Below are 14,919 nucleotides of genomic sequence, written 5' to 3' on the forward strand. Positions count from 1 at the left end.
TTAACTGAAATAGCATACAACATACAAAATACAACATGCAACATACAATATATATATATATATATAAATCATAAATCATAAATCACTTTCTTAATTTTTAACTCAAACCCAACTTTTTTTATTTCTCTCTTAATCCGATGGAATAATCTTAACCATATAATTCATAAATAAATGATTTTTTTTTTTTAAATAGATAGCAAAATTAAGCATAGTTATTTCTCAAATTTTCTAATATTAATACTCATACGTGCCAAATACAAAGCACAATAACATTAAAATACAAAGCACATGAACACAACCATATAGTGCACCCATGCATATATATAATTTTACAATTACAATCTCTTAGCAGAATTTGAGCACAATAACATTAAAATACAAAGCACACATGAACACATATACTAGTACTCTAAAAAATACCAGCAAATTGAAATTATTCTTAGTACTATTAGCTTAGCTAGACTAATATTAATTAATAGCATTCATATAACTTGATATCCATCTTGAGACGAAAGTAGAAATCACCCTGCAAAGTATCAGTCTCTATAGTAACAATTCCTCTAGCCATGAAGAAATCTCCAGTGCCACCAACCACTGAGAGATCTCTAGTCTTTTGGGGCATCAAATCTGCTCCCATAATGTTCAAAGTACCTTTGTACTCACTTGAGTTGAACACCAAAGTGAAAGCAAACCAAGCATTGTACTCATTTTTCTTGTCATAGAAGAAAAACCCTTGTGCTCTACCAACTGGGGGAGAAAGCAAGTGATTATCTTTAGTCATTGGATCATCGAAAACCACTAACATCCCGAAATTGAAATCACCTAGACGAGTTTTGTTAGCTACCGTTGCAGATGTGGCATTGGCTGCATCTGTGCCGTTGAAGAGGGTGTCATGGTAGTAGAGCACAAATCTCTTGCAGGGTGATTTTTCATTGAGTGGTAGTTTCTTGGATGCCAAGGTAGATTGAGATGATAATGCAATAATGATCAAAATGGGGAAGAGAATGAAAGAAAGGGCTAACTTTTTTGAAGTTTCTCCTCTCATCTCTTTGGATCGATGATATTATTGTATGACTTCTAGAGTATTTATAGGAAAAATTTTGAATTGGGGTTTCACTTTATTTATGTTTAATCATATGAGTGAAGAATATAACTTGTTGATAGAGTTAGTATGCAAACCCATTTATGAGAAATGTGAAGGGCACCATCACTACGAAATGTAAATATATTATAATTAATTATTATAAAAAAGAAACTACTAACTATTCATAAGATTATTGGAAGAATTCTTTAGTTTAATTTCTTTTATTGTCGTCTATATTATAGTTATTTAGAATATTCAATAAATTTTAAGATATTCAAATAAATTTAACATCCGAAAATAAAATTTAAACAATTTATTTCATAGATATAAAATAAAAGAATCTCGTTGTAATATTTAAATCTTGTTATACATTTTGAAATCTCTCAAAATTTTAGAGAACATAAAATGACCATAAAAAATTGAACTAATAAAATATCTCATGCATCGATAAACCCTTCTGGGTGCATATGGTACTTATAGTGCTTCTTTGCAGTTACATATATATAGTGTTGCTGCAAAAAATAAAGTCATGTACTTATTACTACTATTTGCATGTTAAAAGTAAGCACGCTTAACATTGTTTGAACTTTGAAGCACATACAAATATGTACGAACAAATTCATGCAGGTCATCACTACTATAGGTATAGGCCACAATCATTTCACCAATATTTTTTTACTTATAATTAGATTTGTAAGAGAGAAATATGTTTAATTTCAAAAATGTTAATTAAGAGTAACTTGAGGTGTCAAGAGATCATCGTATATTGTTATTAGTGTAATTTAATATCAAATCTTACACATTTTGATTTAATAAATAATATAAAAATTTATTACCACTCACAACTTATTATAATCATTGTGGTGTTAATAATCCAATAACAATGCTTAGCATGTGTCTCACTTTTTTTTTTCTTTTGGCAAATATATATATATAAATGAATTCTTTTGGCCAGCGGCTAAACTATTCCAATTATCGTTTCACTTAATTTAATCCTTTAAACTCAAATTTTGGCAGTAAAATTTTCCAAATTATTAAACTGTGTTAGTAAATTATTTCAATTTGTCATTTGATTAACTGACATTATAGACTACTTATATATATACACTTTTATACACATGATACTTTATATTGGTACACCTAATCTTATTATTTTAAAGTTTATTTTAAAATTAAATAAAATTATTCTTGAGAGAAATATTTGTAAAAAGATCATTGATATAAGCTTAATAAAGTTGACTAATGAACTATGACTCGTTAGCACATAAAAATTGCTTGATTATTTCTTTTTTGTCCTTAATTTAAGCTCTAAATCTCTTCTTTAAATCAGTTTCTAAAACACTCAGCAAACACAAACTAATGTCAATTTTAAACTCCTCAAAAAAAAAAAAAAGGTTTATATATTAGACCCACACACACATATTAGAGAACAATTACATCTAAAAAATAATGAACCCTACAATAATAAATAAATATTATTAGTTGAAAGTATTTGTCACCGTATTAAAGAAAGTGTGGGAGCTATAGCCCCCACTAAAAAAAAAAATTAGTGTTAAAAAAAATTAAATATCTTCTATTTAATTAAATAATTATACAACAAAATAGTAAAAAGCACCCCCCCCCCCAAAATAATTATAATTTTAATGTAAAGTAAATAATAAATATTTTTATGATAATTAACCCCCACTAATTAAAAATTATGGGTCCGTCACTGTTTGTCACATATATAAATGTGTGTGACACACCAAAAATTCACACTAGAAAACTTAACTTTCACTCTCCCAACTTAAAAAAATAAAAATAAAAAAAAAAAATTATGTGCTTGTTTTTAATTAATAGATGAGGGAGTCTTGTCTTTTGACACCGTAAATGCGTAGTTTTAAAATTTTGAGCTAGCCCACAACAAAAATAATAATAATTATAATATGCAAATCCAAGAAAAATGCTAACCAAGACGACTCTTGACTAAAGCAAGTTAAGCTCGTGCCTAAAACTCATTCATATAAGGCTCAAATAAAAAATATATTTTTTTAATAAATATACATATTTCTTGTATTTTTTTTAAAATACCATATACAAGTCCAAAAATTTAAATCAACTCAAGGCCAACTTTGATGCCAATATATTCACTGTTTACATAAAACCACAAAATGAAAAACTCACTATAAATATATTTACAAAACCTCTTAATCAACAAATACATAAAACTCTTTTAAATTGACTCACCCTATATGTAAAACAAGTTCTCCCTCATAAAAATGGCATAATTAATTTCCTATATATATGTATATACATATTATAATAATCCCAATACATCAACTCCACCACAAATACTAATTGCCTCTTGTCTAAGTTGATCAATTTCAGCTTGAGCCTGTGCCCTAATCTCTGCATTGTATGACTCCAAACTTGGCCTCAAGCTTTCTATTTTCCTTGTAATACTTCTGATCTGTAATTAATTAATTAATAAATTAGACCCCATAATATATAATTGTAACAAAGTTTATAATATATATAAATTAATTAAGAATTAATTAATTAACCTTTCTATAAGGCCATCTATGCAAACCACTTTTACGACAAATCTTTTTTAGAACAGTTGGGCAAACATTCATAGCCTTTGCAGCATCCTCGATTGTAAGATGAAGATAATCGCGTAGATCCATCAGTGTCAACCTTCCTGTTCTTTGTCTCTGTATTCAATCCAATCCAATTCATCGAAATATAAAATTTTGATTTTTAATTTCGACTTTCACTACAAAAAATCATAATAACTAAGAAATAAAAAACCAAATAAGCATAGAATTAAGAATAAATTTTAGTGGATGCACACACATTTTACACACTTAATTTGTACACTATGAATGGTTTTAAATGTATGGTGTGTAAATTAAGTGTGTATCTATTATTAACATTTAACTTAATAATCACAAATTATAATAACTTTGACTTTGACTACAACAAAATCACAGTAAAATATTGAAATTTTTAATAGTCAAATTATATTATATATTCCAATCTACTCTCCTAAAAATTAATTAGTAATAAGAGAAGAAATTAAACAGTACTATTCACTACACTCAATAGATGCACACACATTTTTACACACTATTAAGTATATATCTATTATTAACATTCATTTTAATAATCACAAAATATACTAATAAATTAAGACACAGATTTCAAATTACTAATCAGCACTAAATAATTTTGAGTTAAATCATATATTTAAGAAATAATTAAGAACCTGTTGAGCAAGAGACAGCCTGGTATTATTATTCCTTTCTAAATCACTCTGCTGGGCTGGTTCAGTTTGTTCTGGCCTTATCACTTCTTCTTCTTCTTCTTGTTCCAAAAAATTAAAATCTCCTAATAATAATTAACAAAAACACATAAAAATGTAAATGATAATAAAAAATGGTATTTTTCCAATTTATTTTTAAAAATGGTATTTTTCTAATTTTTTAAAAAATGGTTACCTGAATTGAGTGGAGAAAGGGGAAAGAATGGAAAATCATCCCATTCTAAACCAACACACAAAGCCTCATAAAAAGTAGCCAATGGATCATTTATCATAACATAACCTTCTCTCTTTCTTTCTGAACAATAATCCACTAGAAACCTCTTCACTTCTTCTATGCTTTGTCTACAAAAACTGTTCAAAATTCATATTTTTATTATCCATACATATAAATATAATCATTAATCTATATATATATATAATCATCACTTACTCAAACATTTGAAATCGAGGATTTTCTGAAGTAGAAGTAGAAGTAGAAGACTTAGTCTCACAAAGTGCATGACAAATCATACCAAGTCTTCCATGAATCTCAAGTTTCATGTAGTTGTTCAATAATTCTTCAAAAGAGACAAAAACGACATTAAGTTAGTCAAAACGACAATGAAATCACTCATAATAAAATGTGACAATAATTAGTTACCATTGACATGAATGATTTCTCTAAGAACTTGACAACAACTACAATTGAATGGAACAGGAGAAGGAGGCCAATTCTGAAGCAACATTGGATAATTACCACCACCACCACCATTATTATTATTATTATAATTAATATTATCATTATTATAATTATAATTAGTACTAGTATTGCCTTGTTCAAAAAATGAATGATTATTCTCTACTGATAATAAAGCAGGATCAATATTAGGATCAATTGGCAAACTATCCCAAGTAATCATTGGAGGAGGAATTTGATTATTATTATTATTATTATTATTGTTATTATTATTAATATTATGATCGTGTGGCGGTGGTAAATCCATCAAGGTTGGATTTTGATCTCCACCGTTCAAAATCATTGAAATGAATTCTGAAAATGGGCCATCAAATGATTCGTACAGAGATAAAAACAGGGCCTCTTCATCTGTTGCCATACATGGCGATTTTCCCACTTTTTTTTTTCTTTATTTGGGGGAATTTGTGTATATATATATATGTATATATGTATGGTGGTAAGTAGTAGTAGTAGTGGCGGCGCGTGTGAACCAAGCGCCACCACTGAAGGGGGGTGTTGAAGAGAGCACCAGTGATGTTTGGTGATTCGGAGAAATTGAAGTTTTGAAGTTTGAAGAATTTTATGTGTGTGAAGAGATGCTTTGGTGATATTATAATTTAAGAGGTAGTTACTTACCGTTTGGTTGGATTCAAAAACGGTTATTTTGGTCTTTTTGAAAAACATTAATTTATTATTTAAATATCAATGTTTGTTTGTTTGTACTTCAAATGATTTTAGCAACGTCACCACTTCTTAATTAGTTTGTTAATTATGGTCTTAATTATTATTATTATTATTATTATTATTATTATTTGGGAAATTTACATGGTATACTAACTTTTGCTATTTTTTTACAAAAATACTACCAGGCGGTATTTTTTACTTTTTTACTGTATTTTTTTATAAGTTTCATACTGCAGTATACTGTGTTAAGTTTTCACTGGTGTTCTACTGGTGTTTTACTAGTGTTCTACTATTGTTTTGAGTTATACTGCTTTGTGTTTTACTGGTGTTTTATAAAAACACAGTATTTTTGAAAAAATTTCCGTGTGACAGTATTTTTGTAAAAGTTAATCAAAATTCCAGTATTTTTGTAAGTTTCCCTTATTATTTTGAGATGATGCTTAACTAATTGTAATTTGTAGGTTACGGGCTTTTATCTAATTTCTTTTTACTTGAGAGTGGAAAATTTTACAATGCACCATTTTGGAAGAGGTATACTGATGTGCACTTTTTTTTTTTTTTGAGGGAATACTGATGTACACTTATTTGTTTTGGTATCTTGAAAAAAAAAATTAGTCTATTGTTTTTTATTATTGTATATGGTGTAATTATTTAAGATATTCTGTAAAATTTTAAGAAATTTTTAAAAAATTTAACACGTTCAAAATAGGGTTCAAAGAGTATGTTGCACGCGTGATCTTTTTATTTTAAAATAATTAGTATTTTTGTCTTCTAAACTTTCAAAACTACTTAATTTTGCTCTCTAAAATTTATAGTTTGTTAAAAATCCTCCCTAAAATATAATAGTTACATAATTATGCCTCTTCTGTTCGGTTCTATTTCTTTTACCGTAAAAATTAGTATTTTTACCTCTTAAACTTTGATCTATACAAAATTTTGTTCTCTTTGATAAAGAAATTAATTTTAAAAATTGTAATGCTATATTAATTAAAAAAAAATTATTAAAAAGCCTGATAAAAATATTAAGTTTACTTAAAAACCTAAATTTTTTTTTTTAAAAAAATATTTTCAAATTTTATTTTATTTATAAACATGAATCTTAAAAAATCAAACTAAAATTATTTAAAATTCATCAAATAATTTAAACAAGCTGAGATTTTTTTAAAGATAAATTAAACTTATTTATATTTATAAACTCATATCTTAAAAAATAATTAAAAATTCTGTAAAAATATAAAATTATTTTGGAAAAAAAAATTGAAATTAAACTAAAAAGAAATATTATGTTTATTGAATTCTATTACAAATTGACCTTTGAAGCTCTGCTAAACAACCAATTTTACTCTCTTTTATTTATTATTTTACTCTCTTTTATTTATTGAACTTCACAGCAGAGAAGTTGTTATTTTCTTTCTTAATTTTGTTAATAATTTTAAGACAATCACATATTATACAAGACTAATTTGTGTCTTTTAATATTATAGAATCTATTACAAGAGTTTAAGCATCTTTAGTATGTTCCACAAAAGTTTCATTTGATGCTAACCAAATAAGAAAATAGCTAAAACATAAGTTTAAAACATTAAGAAAATCTCATATTTTTTATTATTATTATTATTACATATTATCTCTAGCTAGACTAATATTAACTAATAGCATTCATATAATTTGATATCCATCTTGAGACGAAAATAGAAATCACCCTGTAAAGTATCAGTCTCTATAGTAACAATTCCTCTAGCCATGAAGAAATCTCCAGTGCCACCAACCACTGAGAGATCTCTAGTCTTTTGGGGCATTAAATCTGCTCCCATAATGTTTAAAGTACCTTTGTACTCACTTGAGTTGAACACCAAAGTGAAAGCAAACCAAGCATTGTACTCATTTTTCTTGTCATAGAAGAAAAACCCTTGTGCTCTACCAACTGGGGGAGAAAGCAAGTGATTATCTTTAGTCATTGGATCATCGAAAACCACCAACATCCCGAAATTGAAATCGCCTAGACGAGTTTTGTTAGCTACCGTTGCAGATGTGGCGTTGGCTGCATCTGTGCCGTTGAAGAGGGTGTCATGGTAGTAGACCACAAATCTCTTGCAGGGTGATTTTTCATTGAGTGGTAGTTTCTTGGATGCCAAGGCAGATTGAGATGATGATGCTAAGACAATAATGAGCAACAGAATGAAAGAAAAGGCTAACTTTTGTGAAGTGTGATCTCCTCTCATCATTATTATGTTTGGATGATATTTTTGTATGGCTTAATTCTTAACAATTTTTCTAAGACTATTTATAGGGAAAACTCTTAATTGGGTTTTATACTTTGTAATTGTTTATGCTTAATCATTTGAATAAAGAACACTTTTTTATTATTATAACTAAGTAGAATATTATTTAGTTTCGGATTTTTTTCTATTTATTATAATCATTTATTTGTTATAATTAATTGATTGTTGTCTCTATCAATCAAATAAAAGGATCGTTTCTATGGAAAGAACTAATAACAAAATTTCAAAATATGCCCTTGTTGATAGAGTTAGTGGTTAAAACAGTGATAGCTAGACTAAGCCTAATAGAAACAAGAAGAAAGAAATTTTATTAAGTCAATATTAGGAAAGTGCATAAATTGATCCAATTTAATTATAATTGACCACTAAATATTAAATATGTAAATGTGATTGTTGGATCATATTGAATGTTATTTTTGAATATTAGATTGGATCAAATTAGATGTTCGATGGAGTGTATAAAAATCTATTACATCCAACATCCAATCAAACTAATTAATATTTTTATTTTGTTTAGATGAATAATTAAATTTTATATTGTCATACTTTATATGGATATAAAAAAATTAAAATTAAACTTTTACTTTTTTTTTATTAGATTGGATGGATCTAATTCAATCCAATAAATATTAGATCTAATACCTTGGATAGATTCAATCCGATCTAAAGATACTAGGTTTAAAATATTGGATAAATTTAAACAAATTCAAAAAAATATACAAGAAATACATTCAATGGATGTTGAATCAATCGGTTAACTGAAATTAACTGAATCTGATCGGATAATAAAATTTAATATTCAATATATAATTAGATATCGAATATGAATATTAAATGTGGTCCAATAAATACCCTAAGGTAATAAAACTAGTCAAATCCCCATCCAATGTATTCTTTTGTGACACTGCAATTTTCCATTTCCTTTTTGGCCTTTTCTAGCTAATTCTTGACTAATGACATATAGAAAAACTGTTCAGAAGAAGATAATAACAACAATTCTATAAGATAATTCCTTGTTGGGCGGCTGGTGTGGATTTTAACTCATTTGTGTTCTTTTCTGAAAGTGGAAATAAAAGGTTATGTTATGAAGATTAAGAACTTAACATGGCTAAGATTATTCAACTATGTGTTATTAGATCAGATTCGGTAAGAAATTCAGTGCTGGTTTGGTAGGTTTATTGTATTGTATTAATTATTACGATGTAAATAATTATTCGTTTGTATCATAATATTGTTCCTTAGTGCTTGAAAAGTCAATTTAGATTCGTCATGCTAACTTGCTAAGCCAATAAATATATGATTAGCTCAGCCAATAATTCTAAGTAAGGCAACTTTACTTGTCTTGTCATTTTCATCTATAATTTCTATTGATTAGTTCAAACACAACACTACTGATCTAAAAGTCCAAAAGTAAGAATCTTTTTAATAAATGAAACCCTCTAAAGTCTAAACTAAGAAAGACCCAGGTTCTCTTTTATGGCTATGTATGTAAATAATATAATGAGGTAAAAAAAAACAAGTCCAAAACTCATAAAACCAGTAAAAATCCATGAACTAAAATTTAAATATATGTTGTCACATATTTTATATGATCGTGTGTGCTAATTTCAAGGGAGTTAAAAGGAGGATTAATGTTACTCAAAATGGAGAACCAAAATATCAAAGGCGCATTAGACCCAGGTCGGGATTGAGATCAAATTTGTGGTAAAAATAATGTAATTTTACACGAGTTATTAATACAAGTCAATATCAAACATAATATTATATAATAATACTAATACAATATAATTCAACACGATAAAATACAACACAATACAACACGACGTACCAAACATACCCTAAGAGACTAAATTTGACTGCTGCAGGTGACATAACAATCCTACAGTGGCTAAAAGTTTCAACTCGGCCAAAATACAAGCTAAAACAGGGAAGACAGTTATCGAAAGGACTGCACTCATGAAGACACTAATATATAAAATTAAGAAAGACTTGATCAAAAATCTAGATACGTTGAGTTTCTTTGTAAGCTGTCAATGACTATAAAATTCAAGCTAAACTCACTTTGAACCACATAATTTACTTCCATAAAATCTGTCCTAGTTTTCATAGGCAATAATCGTTCGTGACAAAACTATAAACTCAGTTACATTACATTCAAGCAAGAATAAGAACGAGAAACTTACGATAATCTCAGCAATCACATGTGGTTGTCTTAGCAGCTTCTTCATGAGGAATGCTAGAAGTCCAGTACAAGAGGAACCTCTCCTTGAATGCACCGTTTGAAGTAGCCCTCATAGGATAAGACTCGAATAAATGTGTCCTACTAAAGGCCGACTCTAAGAATATATGAGCCTAAGGACATTTAATAATGTATCATACGTACTAATCAACTAAGATATAAGATGTGATTATTTACTATTTACAATACACTTAAATAAAAGACTAATAAAACCTCTCATTTTGTATTTTGAGCTCCCGTAATCTCATTTTTTATTTTGAGCTCCCGAAAAATGTAGGCCCTAAGCACAAGCCTAGCCTACTTATGCCTAGGACCGGCCCTGATCCTGCCAACGTTGGTGGGCATTTTAGGAGATCAAGTTCTATAATTGTTTCATTCTTTTCTTGTTAGGCCATTAGCAAAATGATATGCAACATAACAGAAAAGAAACACAATCAACAATTCCAAATGCAAATCATTCTAAAATTTAAGGGCTTTATCAACAAACCCATTTTGAGTTTGATTCCTTTTTTTTTTTGGTAGATGAGTTTGATTCCTTTGTTTCATCTATTTCGTCAAGTATTACATACATATACAATTGAACTTTCAAACAGTTACTGTCAATTAATCAAACTCAAATCTAAAACAAAAGTTACAATATATTAAGTTACAGGTTTAGTCATGGACACAAATTGACCATATAGATCACAATCACCTTGCCATTTTGAGAATTGTTTCTTCAATAATTTGTATGCCTTCAACTCCTTCATCTCAAAATTCATAGCAAAAGTATCATCAAACGACAGCTTAATTGGGCAAACACTATCGAAAAATTCTAACCCCATAGTTTCCGTAGTATCAACAGAAGCATGCTCTTCACTTACTTTAGAAATCAAGGTACCAAATACCTCATCCTTGTAAGCAGATTGCTCGTCTGAATGGCTGATTGTTCCGGTGTGAAATGCACCCGGATGGTGTAAAAAGAACGGTTTTGCTGTTTGTGAGACATTCTCTTCTCTATCATCATCAAGGGAGATGACATGATCTTTGTGTAGTTCAGAACCAGAATCTGAATTAGCCACTTCGCGTGCTACTTGCTTAACCTCATCACAACAACGTCTGAGCTCTGCTTCTGCTGTGAAACCAGCAGATTGCTCTTCTGTACTTTGACAACCATTATGAAACTCGTGAAGGGCAAGTAAAATAGGAAGAGGAAGCACTGGACCGACAAGGAGATCGGGAGGTTTAACTTTCTGTGACCACTTATTGCTCCGCAACGAAGGGTTCCTAAGAAAGAAAGGAGGCAGTTGAGGATGGTCTGGTACAGCCAAAAATTCCAAAGACATTCGGTTACGAGCCACAAGCACTTCAAGGACTTCAGAGTAGTTTGAAAATGCCATCTGTAAAAAATCCACAGGCAAGTCTGCCCACAATCTCCTCAAAGCAACCTCATGAATACTTGATGGCAAATTGATATCTCTGAAAACAACAGTAACTGTAGGAGATGACCGTGATCGACTAAGCCCACACAAATTCAACTTTTCACATAATATTTCATGAAACTCTAGACTAAAATATTCTTTTACAACTGAACCTGAGCCTGTCAATGGAAGCTTCATTTTCGAAACTATGATTTCATCAAGATTACCATTCAAATAGCTATTAAGGTAGCCAAGATCAAGGTAATGATAAGTTTTTTGAAATTTGTATTCCTCATCGAATGGTGGGAACATTAAATAATCTTCAAACTGAGACAGCTTTTCATGGGGTTCTTCTATAAGTTTTATGGATTCCCATGAGGCAGAGTATCTTTGTAATTCAAGTTTTCCAGAAGACAAAAGCCTTACCAGCATAAAACCACCAAATTCATCAGGTTTCGAAACCAAGGAAGATAAATCTTTGTTTATGATCCCAAATCCTAAAATTACTTCTTTCTTCCGCTGCCAGTCAATCCATGCTGGAAGATCATCTTTTAAGAACTCTTCTTTCACAAGACAGCTTCCACAGGGACACACATGACCCGACAACAAGAGATTCGACGGGTATCCCCATGCATAATAAGATTTGTCAAACTTAGTTGCTCTATTAACTGTTGATCCATTTAAAGCTTGAGATGAAGGTCCATAACAGAAGAGATTAAATTCACAATTCCAAAATGATCCCACTATAATACAGAAACCTGAGTCAGAAGCCCACTTGTAAATGTCATCCTGCAAGTTGGATCTTAAATCAGACAACCTAAATACATCAATGTGGCGCGGATTAGAAACACCATGAGCCCATTGCAAAACTGGTGTTAGTGGCTTCCGCACATCACAGAGAAGTAACAAACTATCAGAAGCTAGAGCAAAATGGAAACCGTCAGGTCCAGCCTTTTTCACAGCTTGAAATCGTTCATTTCCAATTGATGTGTACATATGCAACATCTCAATCTTTGCCAAGCAATTCACATTGCATTGATCATATCTAAAATCAACTATAAAGACTGCATCAGAACGTGCAACAATAAAAATTCTCGGATGCCAGCTAAACTCGCAACTCAGCCACTTATGATCTCCAAAATGACTTGAATCTTCCCAGGAAACTTTCAATCTACTTCCTTTGCAATTACCATTCAAACCATCTGTTTTCAAGGCAGATTCCATATCAAACAAGAATAATGCTCCATTCTCTAACAAAATAATGCTTTCTTCCGGTAAATGTGGACTCCAACATGCATGAACAATGCAGCAAGTTTTAAAGACCTTAGAACCCACATAAGTTAAACTTGGAACCTCAGTGTCTGAACCAATTTCTTTGACTTTTATAACATACCAATGAATAGAGTACAATGTACAAGCAAACAAATATCCAATAGTGCCAAACGAATTTTCTCTCGAAGTTGAAAACTCAGAACCAGAATCCAAGACAGGGTTTACTGAGATCCTCAAAATCTGATGCTTTAAGTTAAAACTAGCCATGAAAACATCACCATTGTCACGAACATTAGAACATGAATCTTTCACTTGCAAAAGAAGAAATCCAATTTGGTCTGAGTTTTCACCAGTAGGAAAAAAGATAATGAGGTTGTTTGTACCTGGGCAACGAAGTAACTCAAGGCGATTGTTTAAGAAATTAGAAGTAACATTAGTTTGGTGATGGTTAGTGCCAAAGACTGAAACAATGGAGGAAGAAGTAGAGGGTGGTAGAAAGGAGTCAAAAGAAGATGTGAGAAGGAATTGAGGAAATGAGAGTTGGGGAAAAGGATGGGAAGGAGGCAAAAGAGAAGAAGAGAAGGAAAGGGATGATATAGTATTGGGTATGGGGTTAAAGACAAGAGGACCTAAAATGGGTTTAATGGAAGGGCTTGAAAGAAGGAGTGGAGACTTAAACACTGCTGAGATTGGGAACAAGGACTTCCACTCCTCCGATAACTCCATTGTCTGCGGTCAATGAAGTCCCATGAGAGATTCCATGTAGTGAAGCAATCTGAAACCTGTTAAATCGAAAGCAAAGTTATGAATATAAGCAATAACACACACACAACAATAACAATATATAACCCACAAACAGTTTGAAGCAAATACTTATTAAGGAATTTCATCACACAGTTCATGTGCACAAAAATTTTGTAAATCTTCATGCTTTTATAAGAACATATTATATAATCAAAAGAACCAGTAATAACTCAATAATTATGTATAAAAAATATATATACATAAATACACACAAGAGAACTCAATAATTAATGTTCTTGCTCATAGGGATCAAACACAGCATCTGAACTTAGTGGAAAATTAGAGCCACCTCACTCACTAAATGGATCAAAACAAAATTAACCTTGAAAATTATCACAAAGACCGTATTTGGTAGGGGTTTTAGGGTCCGAACAGTCTCGAAGTTGAACCCGAGAATAAGGAAATCACAAGAAAAAACGAGGAAGCTGAAAATCCGTACGAATCAAACTCGAGATAATATATTGAAATTCAATCAAAACACATTATTTATTCATTTATAAAAGGCAAACAGAAATAAATACCAAATGAGCTCAGATTCAGAACAGGAAGAAAAGAACAATGGCGTGGGAAAGAGGCCTCCTATTTCTTGCCGTGAAGTGCAGACCAACCCCAAATCTGATCCTCGAAGAAGAAAATCACACGGCCAACGGCGAAAGCGGCTTAGAACGGCGGAGGTTTTGGGGTTTTAGAAAAAGAAATCAAATCAAATTATTTTTTAAATTTTATATTAACCTAATTATTTTTAAAAAAAAAAAATTATATTTTTAACCTTTGAAGAATTTTATTTTTTTATATTTTTACGGTTTTTCGTAGATTCAAGAAAATAATAAAAAAAATTACATAAAAATAACATCAAACAACAACAAAAAAAATAACTTAAAAATAACAAAAAATCAACAACAAATTAACAAGAGTACAACATAAAAAGACTGTATTTTCTGTAAATAAAATCAAAAAAATTATAAAAATTTTTAAAATTCCGTGAAACTGTATTTTTGTAATTTTTTTTATTATTTTTGTGTATTTTAAAAATAATCCCGAATTATTGAGACAGTTACATTAAAGAATTTTTATTTAATATTAGCCGTATTTGCGGCGAATTTTTTTAATATTTATGATTGTTATATATATAATT

General features: G+C 29.9%; 4 protein-coding genes across 4 annotated transcripts; all 4 read right to left on the minus strand.

Annotated features, from left to right (window-relative positions):
- Positions 1-215: 215 nt before the first annotated feature.
- LOC115716167 (dirigent protein 5) lies at positions 216-1,152 on the minus strand. Its single transcript, XM_030644913.2, has one exon. It carries the CDS (start codon positions 1,043-1,045, stop codon positions 473-475), a length of 573 nt encoding a protein of 190 aa, XP_030500773.1. The 5' UTR covers positions 1,046-1,152; the 3' UTR covers positions 216-472.
- Positions 1,153-3,380: 2,228 nt separating this feature from the next.
- On the minus strand, positions 3,381-5,113 carry LOC115718120 (uncharacterized). The gene is made up of 6 exons (XM_030647080.1): positions 5,029-5,113; positions 4,819-4,945; positions 4,564-4,730; positions 4,332-4,429; positions 3,628-3,777; positions 3,381-3,533 (listed from the first exon to the last, which is right to left on the minus strand). Exons 1-6 carry the CDS (start codon positions 5,111-5,113, stop codon positions 3,381-3,383), a joined length of 780 nt encoding a protein of 259 aa, XP_030502940.1.
- A 2,127-nt stretch (positions 5,114-7,240) lies between these two features.
- Positions 7,241-8,115, minus strand: LOC115716168 (dirigent protein 5-like). The gene has a single exon (XM_030644914.2). It carries the CDS (start codon positions 8,010-8,012, stop codon positions 7,437-7,439), a length of 576 nt encoding a protein of 191 aa, XP_030500774.2. The 5' UTR covers positions 8,013-8,115; the 3' UTR covers positions 7,241-7,436.
- Positions 8,116-10,891: 2,776 nt separating this feature from the next.
- Positions 10,892-14,491, minus strand: LOC115716139 (uncharacterized). The gene is made up of 2 exons (XM_030644874.2): positions 14,306-14,491; positions 10,892-13,762 (listed from the first exon to the last, which is right to left on the minus strand). The coding sequence occupies exon 2, from the start codon at positions 13,704-13,706 to the stop codon at positions 10,950-10,952; it is 2,757 nt and encodes a 918-aa protein (XP_030500734.2). The 5' UTR covers positions 13,707-13,762; positions 14,306-14,491; the 3' UTR covers positions 10,892-10,949.
- Between the last annotated feature and the right edge of the window lie 428 nt (positions 14,492-14,919).

This window comes from Cannabis sativa, chromosome 5 (genome assembly GCF_029168945.1).
Source record: "Cannabis sativa cultivar Pink pepper isolate KNU-18-1 chromosome 5, ASM2916894v1, whole genome shotgun sequence".
Classification (NCBI taxonomy): Eukaryota; Viridiplantae; Streptophyta; class Magnoliopsida; order Rosales; family Cannabaceae; genus Cannabis; species Cannabis sativa.

Bases quoted from the DNA above. Each gene is read 5' to 3' on its own strand.
- LOC115716167 (XM_030644913.2), bottom strand. From the start codon at position 1,045: ATGAGAGGAGAAACTTCAAAAAAGTTAGCCCTTTCTTTCATTCTCTTC.
- LOC115718120 (XM_030647080.1), bottom strand. From the start codon at position 5,113: ATGTTGCTTCAGAATTGGCCTCCTTCTCCTGTTCCATTCAATTGTAGT. The intron at 4,946-5,028 runs GTAACTAATTAT...TCTCTTTTGAAG, and splicing joins AGAAATCATTCATGTCAATG to AATTATTGAACAACTACATG. The intron at 4,430-4,563 runs GTAACCATTTTT...TTTTGGAACAAG, and splicing joins CCTTTCTCCACTCAATTCAG to AAGAAGAAGAAGAAGTGATA.
- LOC115716139 (XM_030644874.2), bottom strand. From the start codon at position 13,706: ATGGAGTTATCGGAGGAGTGGAAGTCCTTGTTCCCAATCTCAGCAGTG.
- LOC115716168 (XM_030644914.2), bottom strand. From the start codon at position 8,012: ATGATGAGAGGAGATCACACTTCACAAAAGTTAGCCTTTTCTTTCATT.